Source organism: Trypanosoma rangeli, assembly GCF_003719475.1.
Source record: "Trypanosoma rangeli strain AM80 chromosome Unknown Tra_15.4_contig_00116, whole genome shotgun sequence".
Classification (NCBI taxonomy): Eukaryota; Euglenozoa; class Kinetoplastea; order Trypanosomatida; family Trypanosomatidae; genus Trypanosoma; species Trypanosoma rangeli.
Genome location: NW_021705860.1, coordinates 22,020 through 39,703, shown reverse-complemented (window position 1 = coordinate 39,703; position 17,684 = coordinate 22,020). Strand labels below are relative to the sequence as shown.

The following is a 17,684-nucleotide window of genomic DNA, read 5'->3' as shown; positions in this document are numbered from 1 at the left end:
AAGCAACAAAATAGGCGCTCTTTGCTTCTACTCTTCCTTCGCAACTCCCTGACTCTGTCGTGAGCTTCTCCTTGCCCGGGTCCTCGAGTGACTTTGTTGGTGAGCGGTGAGAGGAGGCAGCGGGCAAGAACAAAAAAAAAGGAGCGAGCCACCACGTGCAGTGCACTGCGCAAGACTCAGAAAGTGCGAACTTGACGCCGCACGCACCGCACCGCATCCATGCAACCCAAACAAAAAGTGGTGCGCGCAACCACCGAGAGAAAAAGAGGAGAAAGAAGAGACACAAACTCCCGCCCACTCCGGAGATCTTCTCCCATACACATACACATACACTCCTTCTCCTTCTGTCGCCTTTTACCCTATCACGGGATTCCCGCCCACTGGGGTGTGTCTGCTTGGGTGGCAGGAGAGACATAAAACAAGAACAATAACAATACGAAGGTATATCCTTCTAAAGCGAAATGCGCGGAGCAAGACGGTCACTTTTGTGACCTCATGCCTGTGCCCCCTCCTCCCCCCCCCCCCCACGTTCATCATCTGGTCACACACCCACAACATTTGCATATAAAGACAAAGGCACCTCCCAAACACAAAGGTACTTGTATACGTACACTTCTGCAGCCAAAGAGGCGGCAAACGCCGTGTTTTGTCTCCTCATTTGTGGATGTGGTCGTGCACCGCCAAGGCTTTTCATCCTCTTGTTACTTCGCCTTCTCCCGGTGTGGTCTCGTCCATGGGTGTTGCAGCACCTCTGCCATTGTTGGACGCGCGTCCGGGTCCTTCTGCAGCATTGTCAGCACCAATTCACGGGCCAGTGATGAGATATGAACGTCGTCGCCCAAGTGAGGGTCCGCCTCGCGAATTGCGTCGAGGGTGCCCTGGTGTGACACGCAGTAAAAGGGGGGCGCGCCGGTGAGCATCTCCGCGAGCATGACACCAAGAGACCACACATCAGTCTTAAAGGTGTGAGGCATGCCAGACAGCATTTCCGGGGACAAATAGTCCAGCGTGCCACACACCGTTAGCCGGCCGCCGCCACCACACACATTCGCATCATCGCCGCCCGCACTGTGTGAGGTAGTGCCGCAGTTGTCCGAATGAGGGGCGGGGTCGTGCTTCACCGTCGGCTCCTCAACGGCCTTACTCCACCCAAAATCTCCCAGCCTTGCCACACCCCGCGCATCTAAAAAAACGTTCTCTAGTTTCAAGTCGCGGTGGGCAATGCCATGTCCGTGCAGATACGCTAGCGCCCGTGCGGCCTGTCGCACATACCGCGACGCCCGTCGTTCATCAAACCTTCCTTGCGGCATTGCCCTCAGCTTCTGCAGAAGCGTCCCACAGGGACACAACTCCAGCACCAGCACAACGTTCTGTGGGGTGACGTAGTAGCTCAGCATCCTGACCACGTTGGGATGGCGCAGCGTACGGTGAACGTTGATCTCCCACTGCAACTGATTCTCCAGCTCCAACTCCTTCAGGCGTCGTCGCGAGAGTTCCTTCAGTGCAACCAGCTGCTGGGTCGGCAAATGACGGGCGGCAACCACAACAGAGTATGAACCATCACCCAACACCTCTAGCCGCTGAAAGTCCTCGTCCCGTATGTCTTCCTGTCGAATGACAAGTTGTTGCTGCTCTTGCGGCGGCTGCTTCTGCGGTTGCAGCGATTCCTGCGACGCCGCTTCAACCGGTGAGGATGACGTGCATGGCTGCGGTGCGACAAAGCAGGCCTGCAATGACGCCTGCGAGTTTGGCTCCGACTCCGACGCGTCTTCGTGTCCGCCACCTGCAAAAGAAGAGTGACACGCGTCACCTCGCGTGTACCCCCCCTGTAATGGTGACATCAACGGCTTTGCGTCACACAACCTCCGCGGCGGCAAGCGCACGTTGTGAAGCTGCCACATTTTCCCCCACGACGACCCTCAACCACTTCTTCTGCTATCTGCTGTGCGGTACAGTCACACACACACACACACACACACGCACGCCACGGCTATGGCCAGGCAATTCACTGTTTCGCAATGAAAAATGACAGCAAAAGGGAAGAACTCAGCCGCACCGGGCCAGGCAGGCAACGCAAAAAGCAAAATAAGGAGCAAAGAGAAATCCAAGAGTCATACATGCGAGCTGCATGACTGTGGTGACAAACTCGTGGATTCCACACGTAGACTAAATAAATAAATAAAAAAAAAGCAGGAACCGGAGAAGCTGCCACACAGACACAAAGTAGCTTTAAAAACAACAAAAACAACACGGGGGAAAAAAAAACAAGGCAAAAATAATTTTCCTTGAGCCCAGTTACAACTCGCCCTTCATCACGCCTCTTCGCCGCCGCTGTAAACCGAAGACAGTTTAGCTGAGCCATTCATTTAAGTACGCGCAGTTGCGCGGGTTAACAACACCGATGCCGCTCACGGAGCACACTGGGAGCTGTGGACACCCCAAACATGGCAACCCCACCACCGGCATTGCCCACGCGCTGGACTGCGCAACTGAGGCGGGGACCCACAATCCACCGCCAGAAATGTCCCCAAGCGGTTCACGCCTATCCTCGAGCGAGGACGTCGCGCCGCCTAATGAACGACCACCCACTGCGGCGAGCGTTGCCGTAAAGTGCCGCAATACGTTTTTCCCGGTTGCCAACTGATACTGCGGGGGGGCTCCCACAGGAGCGGTCACGGAGTCCAGAACCCCGTCTAGGACCAACGTTTGCACCAACAGCTGCGTGTCCCGCTGCGAAATTCGCTTGTTACCTCCACTACTGCCCTTGGCGGAGGTGACTGTGAGGCCACTGGGGTGTGCCGTCATCACCACCACCCCGTCGCCGCTACTTAGTGGCGCCTCCCCGGTAACGCTGCCCCCATGGGATTCGTGCAAATAGTGCGTAATCTGCTCCAGCGAAACCGAATGACGCTGCGCCACAAGAGCCACTATACGTCGTCGCATCTCATCGACAAACCACACATCCATCTCGCGAGAATCCTCGCCACCGTAAAACGTTCCTCCTGTAATTTCATCGCTTGGCTCAAATTCAAACAACAGATAAATACGCTTTGCGCGGTTTGAGAAGCAACGACGTTCCTTGATGCGCTTCTGAGCCACAAGCAGCTGCAAAGACTTGATGATTTCATTCTTGGGTAGACGAACCTTGCCACACAACGTTGTTTGGTCGATTCCACTATTCCCGCTGGACCTTATCGCATCAAGTACCAGAGATGGGCCCTCCGGCATGCTGTTCGAGAGAGCAACGTACACGCTTCCGTCCGTGTTCCCGCGGCGCAGCACCACCTTCCCTCCCTCCATGAGTCCGCGCAGGGCATCGGCTGCGGTGCGTTGGTCCAGCGCGAGGTCGCGCTGTAGGGTGGCAAACGGCACCGCCTCCTGCCCCGACAGCGAGAGACTGCTGAGAATTCGCTGCTGGGTATTCGCCACCAACGACGCCGACGACATCCTCGGTGTGCAACGCAGTGCGGCCGTGCGACTAACCAACCAAAGACTCCCACAGGCGCAGACACAAAGAAAGGAAACGGAGGGGAAAAAAAGAGCGACAAAGGATGAGTACAGTCAAGCAGCAGCAGCAGCAGACACCACACTAACTTAATAAAACGCACAACAAGGGCGGGAGGGTGCGCATCCGTAAAACCACATAAAACAAGAAGAGGAAGAGTCGGATGCAATTTGAGTGTGAAGAGACAGCGACAGCAGCAACATAGGACCCAGTTAGGCATGGGGAAGTAAAAGGGAGAAAGACGGAATAAGTGGAAACTGCTCCCACAACTCCATGCACTACCCACAAAATGACATCATGACATGCATAGATGAGTTCATGCACAAATATAATAGGTATTTATGCAAGCGTTACTTCTGCATGGCTATTTATGCCTGTTTGTTCCGTGGTCCGCTCCGTTTCCTTCTTGCCTCCTCAATTTGTGTGTGGAGGGGCGGTGGAGTAGGTACCCGTCCACACCCACCCACCACTCTTAATAATATTTATCACTGAAGGAAAAGGAGACAAACACACACACAAAAAAAAAACCCACCAAAATCAACAACAACACACACGCACGCACAGAAAACAAAAACAACACACGCAAAAAAAAACAAAAAAAATGTCTCCTCCACATGCGATAAGTGGCCCACTCTGCCCATCGTGCTCAGCAGCGTAGGCTGCCTTGTTTCACCTTGCTTTCCCTTTTCCTTTTCTCTGCTACTGTTCCCCCCCCAAGATTTTCATCCTGTTTAGGCTTCTACCCACCCGTGTGACGCAGGCATGAAAGGCAAGGCACACCATTGCCCAGCACGCTCTCCTCCACGGCGCTTCACTCTCTCGCCCAGCAAACCCATAGAGCGCTGTTCAACGGGGTTGGTTTCTGTGACAGCCAAGCAAACAGCCGGAAGAAAACGTGCCTGCTTGTTTCCGCTGCGACGACGCAAAAAAAAAAAAGAGGAGCGTCCCAACGCGGCAAAGCGGGCAGGGGAGTGAAATAAAGAGAGCGATAAAAAGAAAACAAAAGAAGACGGAAACATAAAGAAGCCAATAGGCCTCTCCATATTTCATCCCCTGCCTTTGGTGCTCACCCGTCAATTCGTCCGCTCCATTCCCTATAATTTTTTTTTTTGTTCTGTTTGTTTGTTTGCTAAGCTACTCTTCGTGCTGGTGTTGTTTTCCTTGCATTTTTCTTTTCCTCTATTTCTCTGCCATCGGTCATCTTTTCTTGATGTTTTTTTTTTTTTATTCCTCTCTGTTTGTTGCTACGCTCGCGCTGGTGCACTGTGACGAGGCATCATCGCACTCCCTCAAAGCTTGGCCGCGGACAGAACCTGGTGCAACCGCGTCGCGGAGAGCGCAATCGCAGCCTTCATATCGTCTACGTTCGTCGACGGGCTGCGGGTGAAGGCAGACAGCATGATGCGCACCTCGTTCTTGTCCACAACATACCCCAGGCCATAACCGTTGGGGGTTACAGGCCCAAACACGAGGCGCTCCATCCACGGATACGAGACGTTACTCGTGCTAAGCGTCCACTTGCAGCACGTCTTGTAAGTCTCATCGTCGAAGAAGTTGAGCGCAGCCTTATCGCCGTGCTCGACGGCCAACCGGTTCAACGCCGTCAGATGTCGGTCAACACCCTCGCCACGGGATGCCGCCCGGGCGATTGTGACGTGGCGCTCCGAGGCAGCCTTTATGAGCGCCAACAGCGTCCCTCGCTCTGCTTCGCCTGGCACCGCATCGTCCTTCGTCGCCTTGTTGATGGCCTCCGCTAACTTGTGCATCTCATGCGTGGCGGAGCGAATAGTCTCGGTGCGGCCGTGAAAAAAGCGCGCGGTGGAGGCGGCCTCGTAGGTGGGCGCGAGTTTGTTCCGGCACTTGTGAAAGGCCACGTGGAAGCACATCTGCACAAACGCATCAGGACTTACCCCAAGCTGCTTCAGCTGGGTTGCGCCAAACGGCAGGTACAGGTGCCCCAAGGCGGTGTCTGCAATGAGGTTCAGCACCTCTGTGCGTGCACTTCGGATGTGCCCTGCAAACGCCTTGCCAAAGGTGACCCGGAGGGGCTCCACCAAGGCGGTGATGTGCGTCGCATCAACCGCCGCGGCCGCAGGTGCTGGGACGTTCTGTTCAATGCTCTGCAAGACGTCACCGATCCACCGTGCCCACTGCAGCGCGTCACTGCCAGCGTGCTCACAGTTAAACGCCACCTCACCATCCGCGGAGACAATAATTTGGTGCTTGTCGTACCACCTGTTCTCCGATTCATCCTTATTTCCGTGCAGTATTGCTCCGTTCTTTACATTTTCCTTGTTATTCCACCTGTTTGAGTCCAAGCACAACACCACCATGCCTTCGCGCACCTTCTGTAGGGTCTCCGCGTTACCTGGAGTCTTGATTAGTTCCGCGTGGGCACCAGCCCATATCTCGCGGCTGCCGGCAGTGAGTACCGACACTGGTGTCGTGTTGTCGGCATCCGGAGTGATGGAAAGAATGTACTCCAAACACTTTTGAATCACGGCCTGCTCCAGCGGGACCTGCTGGTCATCGAAAACACGAACGGCATAGGGGTGACCATCATGCAACACAACAATATGGCGTAGCTTCTCCAATGGCGTGGTATGAAATTCGTCCGCCTTCTCGCCTGGAAACAATGAAGCCCCAAGCTGGCGCAGCAACGGCGATAGGTCCATATTTGTGTCACGCACCTCCACACCATCTTTCAGGACGTTCCGCACCCATTTAGCGATACCGTATACAAGGGAGGCTGCGACGCTGGCTTGTGTCTCACCCATGTTTTTTACTTTCTTGATGAGAATTGACGGATTTGTGTTTACTGGCAACGGAGCGCGGTTGGACAAATACATGCGGTCCCAGATGGGCTCAATGTAAGAGTACGGGTAGCCGCCATTCGCCTCCGCCGCCTTATTGGCATCCACAAGCGCCTTCTGCAGCGTCACGCCAGAGCTGCAGACAAACATGTCAAGCTTCAAAAAGTGGGCCTTCGCCGTCTCCGGTGGCTTCAGCGGGATAATGCTGGCGCGGTACCGTTCCGCTGTCTGCTCAAGCGACGGAATCGGCAGTCGTGGCAACTTTAACACGTTGGCGGAGAGATCCTTGACCAACACACGTTTCATTTTTCCTTGGGTAGTAGTAGTGGTTGTTTTCCCCACACAGCTCTGCAAGAGAGGACGCTACACGTCGACTATTGGCTGGCAACAAGAACCAACAAAGCAAAGCAGAGAAAAACAGTGGCATAAGATCAAATAAACAAACTGGGGCTGCCGCTTGTGGGTCCCTGGTTTAAACTCTCAAAAACAAAAACAAAAAAGGACGTAGGAAGCCAGACAATACAGGGAAAAAGAAAGAGAAAACTCTGCGTGCATGTGGCTCTAGGAAGCAGAAAACCCGCCCAGCACGAAACTCCCAGACAGCAGCATCAGCCGCCGCTGCCTTTTCGTTCGGTCGCACCATCCGTCTCAGCGTCTCTTCCTTCTTTTTACTCTTTTGTTTGCGTTCTGCCGCCTTTACCCTCCCGACGCCTCTTTTTTTCGTTTTCTTTCCTCCCTTTCTTTTTTTTTTTCTTGCCTCGATGCTCCGTTGGTTTTCTGCTTGCGTGAGAATGTGTGTGTGTGTGTGTCTGTGTGTGTGCGTGTGGGAGGAGGGTCGCCCTCGTCCGAGCAGCCCCCAGCCACCTACCAAACCACACAGACACGCACGCGCCTGCATCAGTTGGCTTCGCCCCCCTCGTTGGACTCGCCCGCGTCCGCAACGTCCACCGTCCACGAGCGGATGACGCGGTCAAGCGCAACCTCGTCGTACTGCTCAAAGATGCGGGAGTCGGTGGGTGATAGAAAGTTGAAGTTTCCCTTCGCGATAAGTTCGTCAGGGATGCGGTCCAGCAGGGCCGTGTGAAAGCGGACGTAGTGCACCAGCGAGTAGTACGTGTAGAGTGGCACATCCTCCGGCCGCGGCAGCGGACAAAATTTCATCAAAAATCCTAAAAGCATCAGGTCTGCCCCTGCGCCATCGTGCAGGAGGGCCTCCTCAAAGTTAACCGCCGTGACGTAATACATATCTTTGATGTAAAAACGAATTTTGTTTAGCGGAGGGCGGCCCATAATATCTTCCGATGTCGAGGCCCAGCTCTCAAACATGGTGAGCAGGATCTCCTCTAGCACCTCGCGGCGGCGGTTAAACTTTTCAATGGGGATGCTGGTGGCACGTCGGCTCACCATGTGAACATGCAGCACGTAGAGCCAGTAGGTCAAATCCATCTCGGCATACTGCAGGTCAAACAGGGCCTTCCACTCAGGGAGTGAGATGTGATGGCACAAGTGCCCAGAAATGAACTCGGAGACCGCACGAACCTGACTGCCCAGCGTCATCCACCGCGGACGCTCCCCCTCGTAGACCGCCATCGAGGAGGGGTCACGCACATCAATGCCCTTGTACCGTTCCTCGTTCTCCGCAACCATCGACTGCAGCAGTTGCTCCGACACAACCACGTCCGTCGTGGCACGCGGCGTCAAAAACCCATCAGGACTCGGCCGAAGAAACTTATCTTCACTCACACCAGCGAATTCACTGCCTAAACTGGCCCACGCAGCTGCTGCCATCCACGACGAGCCGGCGGCCGCAGGTGCCGCTGCGCCTGGCTGCTTGCTAGTACAGAGCCGAAGGATCGTCCTGGCCCACATGTGTAACCCGTCCGACACCCCTGCCTTCAAGGGCAATAGCGGAACGAGTCGTTTATGCACACACTACACGACTCAGAGTTACACACACACACGCACATTACAAAGTAACAGCAAAACCACAGCAGAGGGAAAAAAAGGGGGTAAACATGCAAAAAACAACCTTGCCTGGCCCTGATCGATGCCAACACCTACCAGCCGAACGCCGCAAGAAAGCAGTTACAGTAGTAGTAATGGGAGTAACAGTAAAAGGTGGTGTTGGTGGTGAAGAGTCAAATAGGAAAGGCACAAGAAACGACGTAACGAAGAAAAGCAAAGAAAAAAAAAACATGTGATTGGGGGGAACATCATGTTTTTTTTTGCTTCCTTTCCTCTTCCTTCTGGCTAATCTTCTTTCCTTTCCCGCTCTCTGTTTTCCTCCTGCCGCACCTCACTTCCCTCCTCCACAAACCTCACCTGAACGCAGAAGCGGCCCTTGAAGCCTCATAGCGCCCAATTTGGCCCATGATGGCGTCAAACGTGTCTTCCACATCCTCATCCTCCCAGTCTTCATCCCATGACTTCGACACCTCCTCCTCAAACTGCCCGCTGACCCGGCGGGCGCTGAGTGTGCGGTGGGAACTGCTAAACTGGGCACCGCCACTGCTGGGGTTGGCCCCTGTCGCGGCGAAGGCGTTCGGCCCCCCTTCCGTGTCTCCGAAGGACTGGAAGTCGGCAAACTTGTCCTCCGACTCCTTGTACCACGCCGACCACAGCTCATCCGCACGTGTCAGCTCCAGCGCGACTCGTGCCGTTTGAAGTATTTCATGCTGTGAGGGTTTTTTATTATCCTTTGCGGCTGCCACCGAGGATGGTGATGGTGACGGCGATGTCGCACGTTTGTTGCCCATCCGCTCCGCTTCCACACAGGAACAAGACAGGCCCGAATGCTGCACGTGTAGTAGTGATGGTGGGAGAGTGCTACTATACTCTTTTTTGTTTTTGACTTCCCCAGGCTCGGGGGAAAGGGGGAAGGAACGGCAAAAAGAGGGAAAAAAGGACATGCCAGAGAGAACACGGGTATCTGTACCTCCAAGCGAAGATGTCAGCGAGCGAGCGAAGAAAGTAAGGGCAAAACGTATATATATATATATAAATTCAACGGTAAAGAGAAGGACAACAAAGCCAGAACTACAGAGCTTAAAGAAGTGAGGTGACGTTGCGGGGAAAAATAATACGTTCACAATAAAAACAAACTAACCAACACAAAACAAAAAAAAAGCTGACAAGCTCTTCCTAGCCTAAAAAATTGCGGGGGAAAAAAAAGAGGAGCGGAGTGGGGGAAAAGCGGAAAAAAAAGCACCAACTTTATGTTGCTGTTGCTCCTCATTTCCCACAATCGACAGTACATTCAAAAACTCAATTGAAGTTTCAACCTACGCACACTTTTCAACCCGCATGTCCATTTCCCTTTGCCCTGAAACAGCCCCAACACTTACAGCGTTATCGCCACTGCCATCTCCTGCGTAGGCCAGGGATGGGCAGCTCGTGCCCTTTGCAATCGCATTCAACGAGGCACTGTAACTCTCCATGAGGTGGTTTTCAACAGCAAACCCTTTTCCCTTCATAGGACGAAACAGTCGCTCCATGTATGTGGGCTTGCAGATGTAGTTGCCATGGCGATCAATGTTCACTTCAATACCAACATGCGAACCGTACATGCTGATTGATCCCACCACGTCACTCTCATTCACTACACGAAAAGTGCGTGGAACGGCCTTGTTGTAGGCCGTCTGAAAGGCCTTATTGCCAATTGGCGGTTGCCCATAGGTGTAAACTGTCACTTCCGCAAGAGCGTAATTGTTTTGGCGCAATAGTCGACACAGACTGTATGCACATAGAGTTGCAAGCGCGCCACCCAAGCTGTGCCCCGTGCAAAACACACGGTACACTGTGGAAGGGTTGGCTAAAAGCTCTTCCCATAACTTCCCACAGACGTGTTCACGGTGTGCGTTCCAAATGGAGAGGAATCCCACATGCACGGTCGGTCTCGTTCCACAGCACACGTCTGGGACCAGCCCTGGTTCTCCTTCCACCATTTCACCCCACACCACACGACGAAAGCGTAAATCCTGCCATGCATTGCTCATACTCATCGTACCTCGAAAGGCAATTACAATACGTGGAGCCTTACCCTCAGCAATCGCATCAGCGTTGTCTAGGGCCGAAATAACAACCTGCACATCCATGGCCTCCAACACGGCGCAAAGACGGTAGCCGTAGCGTTCCACATCAATGGGGGGTGGAGCGTTGAGACTCCCCTGCCCCGGCTCCGCAAAATGCTCGGCTATTCTGTTCCCACTCTCATCCTCACGGAGCGGTGTTTCGTTCCCTGCTGCCACAGTCAGTGCTGCTGAATTCGCAACGGGCACCCGCACCTCATCCTTCACGCAGGCAGAGGAGGAACAGCAGCAGCCGCAACACAAACGCGTCAGGGAAAACGGTTTCCATCGCTCAACCCTCTTCTCCCCTCGATGCGAGGTTCCGTACGCCTCCCAGGACAGGTTAAAGCAGCTGATCGCCGTCTCGAGATTAAAAAAAGGGAGGTACTCCACATCCTGAAAGGTTCGCGCGGCGGCGTCCAGGATAAACGTCTCCAAGTGCTCAAAGGCATTAAGTGGCCACGAAATAAAGGTCCGCTCTGCACCCCGTATGAGGAAGTCCATCCTTTCCCGCGCTCGGCCAAAGGTGCGCGCCGCCACATTCTGCAAAATGTTAACCTCCTCTTCCTCTTCCTCCTCCTCCTCAACGTCATCAGCCTCCTCGTGTGCCACCGTGTTACTGCGCTCCGTTGCAACTCCTGAGTAGAGGCGGCAATGCCGTTGATCCAGTGGTAATTTATCCGCAACCTCAAAATGTACTTCCCTGGGCTCGCATACAGAAGGAAAAGCTGATAGATCCGGTACTTGCTGCGACGGCCGGCACCGCCGCTCATCTGACTCGGACGGGTAAACAGCTTTGGTGGCCTGCCGTTCTATTCGTGATTCGTCACACTCATCAATGTGTTCATGTTCTTTTCGTTCTACGGGAGGCATACTGCCGTGAAGACCATGTTGCATCGTTAAGGGGAAAGTATGAGAAGCCCGGGCCGGAAGAAACCAGGTGGAGGTGCGGTCCATGTTGAGAATCGCAGGGCCATCGTGTGACTCTGTGGGGGGAGACACAAACACAGGGGGGGAGTCCCCCTGAACGCTGCATGTTTCTGGTACTTCCGAAGGTTGTTCATCGTCGGTGCGTGCATTATGGAAACGTTGCGCCAGCACTCGTGATCGGGCACGCCCAAAGATACACGACCCGCCCTTCCGTCCCTTCCGTTTTATAGCCTTCGCCCTTTGTTGCCGTACGCGGTAGCCGATCTGATTCCAGTTAAAAGTCAGCTCCTCCTCCTCTGTATGGAAGATGTACATACTCCCACCGTGGCGGGAAAGCCAACGGTACCACGTGTCGGGCCACACCATCAGCTTCCAGCGTTCATCGCGTGGATGAATCGGCACCAGATCGCCACGTTTACGGGTGGTATATATGAGTGTCATGATGTTTACTAGGAAGCTGGACACCATGAGAGCCGGGAGCTGAATCATGGGCTGTATCATCGTCATGCCAGGAATGCTGCGGTAGCGCAGGCAAAACATAATAACATGAAATATGAAGTAAAGCAGCGATGTCACAAAGATTAAAATCAAAAAACGAGCGGCCAATTGCTGCGGTCGTGAGTCCAAATACGACTTTGCGCCCATGTTGCGGTGCACGTGGACAAGCAGAATGCAACAAATAATGCACCCTAGCAGGATAAGGGCTGCCAAGACGTAGTGGATAGAGGATTCGGGCTCTCCCCAGGTTTCTAACGACCCTGCGGCATGCAACGACTCTCCAACGATATCCAAGGCGACAACAAGAAGAACGTATGCCACCACCAAATACTTTGTCCACAATGGTGGGTCGTACACGCTGGCACTGTGGCGAAAATATCCCTTAATACCGCTCATAGTCAAGAGGTTATACATCACAGGCTGCTGCCCGTACGCTGGCGGCGTCCATGGCATCGTTGCTGTGATAGCAGAAAGCATAAACCCCACGCACACCGCTACAAACCACGTGGGGAAGTGCGACTCCAAAAAGTGGAGCACCAAAGACGGTCGTCCTTTGGAATAGTCCAACGCGTGTAAAGGATTTAAATACCAAAAAAGTGCAAGCTGCAGAACCACCACCCAGCTCTGTTCATGCAATGTACTTGTAAATTTTTTGTACACAATAAAGCGCAGCAAATGTAAGAAGGAGAGCAGCAAAAAGACATACCGCCAGATAAATGCACCCAGGGAGTAGGCATACCTCTGAAACACAATTCCAACGGAGGAATTGGCGATGACGCGGGCAAGCGGAGCCGGGACCCCACGAAGTGTGAGTGATTTTTTCCCATTTGAGGTGTCATTTAAGACGGCCTGCGCGGGAAGCTCAAGGTAGTCGCAGCGGGATGAATTTTGGGCACACGTGACAGTACACCAAAACGTGGAAATGTAATTTGTCTCCACAATATGAGAAATAACCGCCTCTATCTTGTATGTATGCACTGACTCTGCACCCTTCTCCCGGTCACCCGCAAAGGCCAGGCTAAGAACCACCCTCGGAAAGCGCACTGACAAATCCTTAAAAAGTCCGCCGTATGGCCCTTCTTCCCAGCGAATAGTGTACAACTCATCCTTGGCGTTTTCTAGTGTACTTGTTACGCACGGACTGCTCCATTTATCGTAGTGGCGTAAATCACTCACCTCCTCGCCACATATGTTCATCACACCCCAGGCAGCGAAGTCCATACTCTGCAGAACCGTGGCCGCAATGATCACTGCATACCACATGTACAACATGGCCTGAGCAACAAATGGGGACAGTCCCTCAATCTGCAGCTCCACGGGTTCTGAAGAAAGGCCGCGAGAGAAATAAAAAAATCCGCGCCTGTCCTTCTTGGAAGGCCTAGCTGGTGGTTGGTGACTACAAATCGAGTGTAAATTACGTCGCGGTGCCCGAGGAATAACACCCATACTTTTTCTTAACCTGCAAGCTTCCCTCCCTGCATTATTACAGTTGTCAGAAAGGTGCTCCTCCTGCCCCCTCGCCGAGGCGGGCACTGGAGCCTCGAAGCCGAGCTCAACCGAGTCCACGTCGCTCACATCCACTGGCTCCGCCGCCCGAGCCTTCACATGTGACTGGGGACCAAGACAAAGCGGTTCTTGGCTCATTGTCCCCACCACCTCAGCGCAAGCCTGACAGTGTAGCCCAAGTCAAGCGTCCTGCCAGTAGTCCCACAGGGGCTCCGTATCGATTGCTTGGGCACAAAAAAAAAAAAAACACGCAGAGGCAGGTGGAGCTTTCACATAACAAACCGGAGGCGTGAGACCTCCTTCGTTAAACACAGCAAAAAAAAAGGGAAGGGCGAACCGCTCCGCTCCCCACCGGGCGGTGGAGTGAAAACGAAAACAAGTCCAAAACAAAGAAGTAGGAAAACGAAGAGACTTTGCACTGCACCTCATTGGGAATAAATAAAACTCCGCAACATCCACGCGCTACCAAAAAAACCACCCCACCAAGCAAAACATTGAAATCAAAGCAAATAATGATCACTTGTAGGTACTTGTACCCTGCATTTTTCGCTCTTTCTTTTCCCCCCTCCTCCCCTTTGCTCTTAGAGAGAAGTTCCCTCCTTGTCAATATCCCACGTTGCCACCCGTGGAAGAGAGTTGAAAGTAAAGTAATGCAAGAATTAAAGTCAGTCCGTCAGGCAACAAGCGGAGACTGTTCCACGCGGACGACGGAGGAGGAATGTGCTAGCTCTGGTGAGGTCGCACCCGACACCACCTCCGTGGCACTGACATACGGCTCCAGGCAACGCAGTTTGCAGGAATCCCCACCATTCCGCGTCGCCACAGCATTGAGGGATTGGGCATAAGAGGCAAGTGTATGATTTGCAACGGCAAACCCCCTGCCCTGCGTAGGACGAAACCACCGCTCAATAAACATTGGCTTGCAGATGTAGTTGCCATGGCGATCAATGTCCACCTCAATACCAACATGACAACCCCCAAAGAGTGTAAGAAAGGATACCACGTCACTCTCATTCACTACACGAAAAGTGCGTGGAACGGCCTTGTTGTAGGCAGTCTGAAAGGCCTTATTGCCAATTGGCGGTTGCCCATAGGTGTAAACAGTCACTTCCAGAAGTGGATACGCCATAAGACGTAGCATGCGTTGCAAACTGTATGCACAGAGGCAGGCAAGCGCGCCACCCAGGCTGTGCCCCGTGCAAAACATACTACAGACCTTTTCGCGGTGTTCACTCAAGTATGATTTAATCGTGCGAAGCACCCCCTCTTTGAGTGAAAGCCACATGGTGAGAAATCCAGTGTGCACTTTAGCACGCTGTTTGAGGCCCCAATTCCGCAGGGTGTCAACTTCTCTCCAAATGCGTTGTCGGAAACGCAAATCCTCGCGGGCGTTAGAAAAATTGTCGGTGCCGCGAAACGCTATCACAAGACGCGGAAGCTTACGATGATGGCAGGAAAGAGTCGTGTCCATGACAGTAATAACCACCCGTACATCACGAACCTCAAACACGGCAAGCTGTTTGTACCCGTACTGCTCCGTGTTCATCCCTAAAGCAGGCAATGACTCTTCCCCCACAGACACGGCGGGAGCCTCGGTACCTGTATAATTTCCTCTCCCAGATTCGTTGCTGTCATGCGTACTGCAATTGTGGCGGTCACGCTGTTTGGCTTCCCCTATTTCGCCGCCGTCGCCACTATTATTATTAGTCTCCCCGCCAAACGCGGAACCGCGGCAGAAATAACGACGCTGAAGCCGCTGAAACAGACCGGTGTCGGGCTCCTCTGCAAGCTCCACCGTATCTTCTACCCGCTCTGTCGTCAGGTACGCTTCCCATGACAAGTTGAGACAGTCGATGGCGGTCTCCAGATTGAAAAAAGGCATTCGGCCCCTTCGGCGAAAGAGGAGAGCCTGTAGCGGGTCTACCAGAGCTTCCTCGAGGTGGTCAATAAAAATAGCGGGTCGATCAATCAATTGGCGCTCGGCCTTCTCTAGAAACTCTACCACCCCACTCCGGGACTGCGGGATTCGGGGAGAATGCGAACTCTCCGTCAGTAAATCCATGCAGATATCATCGCTCTCGCTCTCGCTGCTCTCTGGAGAAAAGTTCCGGTCATTACCTTCACCCCCCGCTGCCGCTGTTTGATAATATGCCGCCCCTTCACGCTCGAAGGAGACAGCAAAGGCATTCGCATCACCACACTCTCGTGCAGACTGTTTTTCTGCATCCCCGCACTCTCGCTTACCCGCCAAATCGCTTTCCCCACCATGTCCCTTTGTGAACGTATTCCCGCTGTTCTGCAGCCAATTAAAGTATCTCTCCTGTCGCTCGTTGTGAAAGATGTACAATATCCCACCGTGGAGGTTGAGCCAGCGATACCACTCGCGTGACCAACGAACATGACGCCATTGTGGATTCTCAGGGCGTATCGGTACACGACGTGAGGCAACCGTGGTCGTGTAGACAAACGTGATATAGTTGACAAAAAAGGTCGATACAATCACCGAAGAGAGCTGCGTGAATGGCTGGTACGCCACAATACCAAGAATCTGAGGGTAGAGAAACGCAATCAAAATCACCTGCACAACAAAGTAAATCAAGGCCGTCGTAAAGACAAAAATAAACACACGACATGCCAGCTGCTGTGGCCGCGTCTCCAAGTACGGGCGTCTGCCAAGACTGCGATGAAGCTGCACCAGAAACACACAACACATAACAATAAAAATCAGCATGAGACTGTAAAGAGTGTAACGAATATACAAACACGCAAAGCTAACACATGCCATATCTGTTCCCAAATCCCAACCCCCAAAATACGATTGGGCAATGTCAAGAAAAAGCACCGCCAAAAAATAGTTCGTCATTGACATCGTCGCCCACAACGGAGTGGCGCTATGTAAGACTTCCATGGGACGAACCCCATCAGAGCCTACAAAGGACGCCCGACGCGAGATGTCCCTTGATGGCAAGTGTTGTTCCTCTTCGGGAACACCTTGCTGTTGTAATGGTGCTGTCAACATGCTTGACACGCCAGCCATTGGCCTTGGGGTTCCCAAGGGGGGTGAAGAGGCCACCACAGGGAAGCACGGCACAATACTTTGCCCTCTTACATCATGCTGTGACAGGGATCGAAACCTCGCCGTCGCTCTGCCTGAAACCGTCCAGTTTATGGAGGCCGTAATCAATGCAAAGATAAAGCAGCTCAGCAAGACAGCAAAGTAGGTTGGAATGCGAAACTCCAAAAAATTATACATCGCCGTGCTGTGAGTTGCGTAGATACCCACAACAAAAAAGGGGTCAAGGTACAGGTAAAGCGCCAGGTGCAGAAACATCACCCAGTATTGCTCATACAAAGTCCTCGAGTACCGTTTACGGTAAATAAACCGAATAAGATGGAGAATGGAGAAGAAAAGAAAGACGTAGCGGCACACAATAGTGCTCACCGTGTATGCAGATCGTTGAAAGAATATCCCCACAGCAGATGCAGCAGAAACGTTTCCTAGAGCCTCGTCCACGTCAAATATGGTAAGCGTAATTTGCGACTCTTTCGTGGCCACCGCCACGGTCTGTGGAAGCACCACGGAAGAGCAGCGCGGGCTGGCGCGATAGCACACTGTACTAGTGTTATAAAGAAAGACACCCTTCGGAGGTGGCATACGGCTACTGCTGCTCGTCTCTTCATCTGGCGAGAGTGGCGACTCTTCGAGGGCCACCATAAGTGGATACCGTTTCCATTCCATTCCCTCCGGTAACTGATCTTTTGGAGAGGCCATGCTCAAAATGACACGCACGAAACGGTTGAGTTTCACATCCAAAGACATTCCTTGGCCATTGCCAACCCAGCGAAGATTGCACTGACGACGGAGACGGGTATTATTCACTATGGCATCACACTCCAACGATTCTGCCGTTGCCTCCTCACCCACTATAAAATCCTGTAAAACGTCCATGGAAACAGCATGTAACTCTCCACCCACAGCAAAGTTGGGCCCGTCAACACCATGGGATAACAGCATACGGCGTTGAACACAGGGGCTACTCCACGTATCAAGCTGATAGAGGCTCTCCGGCGTGTCCCCGCAGATGTTGGTCATTTTCCACTGCAACGGAACCACCGACTGGAAAGCCAACGCCAAGAAAAGAACGAGGTACCACGAATACAAAAATATGCGTGCAAACGTCGTCGAAAGAGTCTCAATCTGCAGCTCTGCCACCAATCGACCCCGGGGATTGTTATGAACATTTGTAACTGACGGGACATCCAGGACGCCCTCCTCCCTCCTCGCCTTTGAACTACTCTCGTGCGCCAAGAGCGGCGCGCTAAGCGCGTGCAAGTCATCTCCGACAACATTCGTCATCCTACAGC

General features: G+C 53.1%; 7 protein-coding genes and 2 pseudogenes across 7 annotated transcripts, besides 10 other annotated features; 1 reads left to right on the top strand and 8 right to left on the bottom strand.

Moving 5' to 3' along the window:
- Positions 1-504: 504 nt before the first annotated feature.
- Positions 505-526: a microsatellite.
- Positions 527-701: 175 nt separating this feature from the next.
- Positions 702-1,901, bottom strand: TraAM80_04133 (serine/threonine protein kinase; the record flags this gene model as incomplete). The annotated part of the gene is made up of 1 exon (XM_029381072.1): positions 702-1,901. One exon carries the CDS (start codon positions 1,899-1,901, stop codon positions 702-704), a length of 1,200 nt encoding a protein of 399 aa, XP_029239098.1.
- Positions 1,902-1,956: 55 nt separating this feature from the next.
- Positions 1,957-1,983: a microsatellite.
- Positions 1,984-2,349: 366 nt separating this feature from the next.
- Positions 2,350-3,447, bottom strand: TraAM80_04132 (DNA-directed RNA polymerase; the record flags this gene model as incomplete). Its single annotated transcript, XM_029381071.1, has 1 exon — positions 2,350-3,447. One exon carries the CDS (start codon positions 3,445-3,447, stop codon positions 2,350-2,352), a length of 1,098 nt encoding a protein of 365 aa, XP_029239097.1.
- A 117-nt stretch (positions 3,448-3,564) lies between these two features.
- Positions 3,565-3,581: a microsatellite.
- A 427-nt stretch (positions 3,582-4,008) lies between these two features.
- Positions 4,009-4,107: a microsatellite.
- A 72-nt stretch (positions 4,108-4,179) lies between these two features.
- Positions 4,180-4,214: a sequence feature (A-rich).
- Positions 4,215-4,496: 282 nt separating this feature from the next.
- Positions 4,497-4,530: a microsatellite.
- A 75-nt stretch (positions 4,531-4,605) lies between these two features.
- Positions 4,606-4,634: a microsatellite.
- A 160-nt stretch (positions 4,635-4,794) lies between these two features.
- TraAM80_04131 (carnitine/choline acetyltransferase) lies at positions 4,795-6,624 on the bottom strand (the record flags this gene model as incomplete). Its single annotated transcript, XM_029381070.1, has 1 exon — positions 4,795-6,624. One exon carries the CDS (start codon positions 6,622-6,624, stop codon positions 4,795-4,797), a length of 1,830 nt encoding a protein of 609 aa, XP_029239096.1.
- A 406-nt stretch (positions 6,625-7,030) lies between these two features.
- Positions 7,031-7,073: a sequence feature (GA-rich).
- A 37-nt stretch (positions 7,074-7,110) lies between these two features.
- Positions 7,111-7,144: a microsatellite.
- A 71-nt stretch (positions 7,145-7,215) lies between these two features.
- Positions 7,216-8,187, bottom strand: TraAM80_04130 (uncharacterized protein; the record flags this gene model as incomplete). The annotated part of the gene is made up of 1 exon (XM_029381069.1): positions 7,216-8,187. One exon carries the CDS (start codon positions 8,185-8,187, stop codon positions 7,216-7,218), a length of 972 nt encoding a protein of 323 aa, XP_029239095.1.
- A 57-nt stretch (positions 8,188-8,244) lies between these two features.
- Positions 8,245-8,284: a microsatellite.
- Positions 8,285-8,636: 352 nt separating this feature from the next.
- Positions 8,637-9,074, bottom strand: TraAM80_04129 (uncharacterized protein; the record flags this gene model as incomplete). The annotated part of the gene is made up of 1 exon (XM_029381068.1): positions 8,637-9,074. One exon carries the CDS (start codon positions 9,072-9,074, stop codon positions 8,637-8,639), a length of 438 nt encoding a protein of 145 aa, XP_029239094.1.
- Positions 9,075-9,130: 56 nt separating this feature from the next.
- Positions 9,131-9,441, top strand: TraAM80_04128 (hypothetical protein; annotated as a pseudogene).
- Positions 9,442-9,599: 158 nt separating this feature from the next.
- On the bottom strand, positions 9,600-13,457 carry TraAM80_04127 (putative lipase domain protein; the record flags this gene model as incomplete). Its single annotated transcript, XM_029381067.1, has 1 exon — positions 9,600-13,457. The coding sequence occupies one exon, from the start codon at positions 13,455-13,457 to the stop codon at positions 9,600-9,602; it is 3,858 nt and encodes a 1,285-aa protein (XP_029239093.1).
- Positions 13,458-13,552: 95 nt separating this feature from the next.
- On the bottom strand, positions 13,553-13,749 carry TraAM80_04126 (hypothetical protein; annotated as a pseudogene).
- Positions 13,750-13,992: 243 nt separating this feature from the next.
- Positions 13,993-17,676, bottom strand: TraAM80_04125 (putative lipase domain protein; the record flags this gene model as incomplete). Its single annotated transcript, XM_029381066.1, has 1 exon — positions 13,993-17,676. One exon carries the CDS (start codon positions 17,674-17,676, stop codon positions 13,993-13,995), a length of 3,684 nt encoding a protein of 1,227 aa, XP_029239092.1.
- Positions 17,677-17,684: the final 8 nt, after the last annotated feature.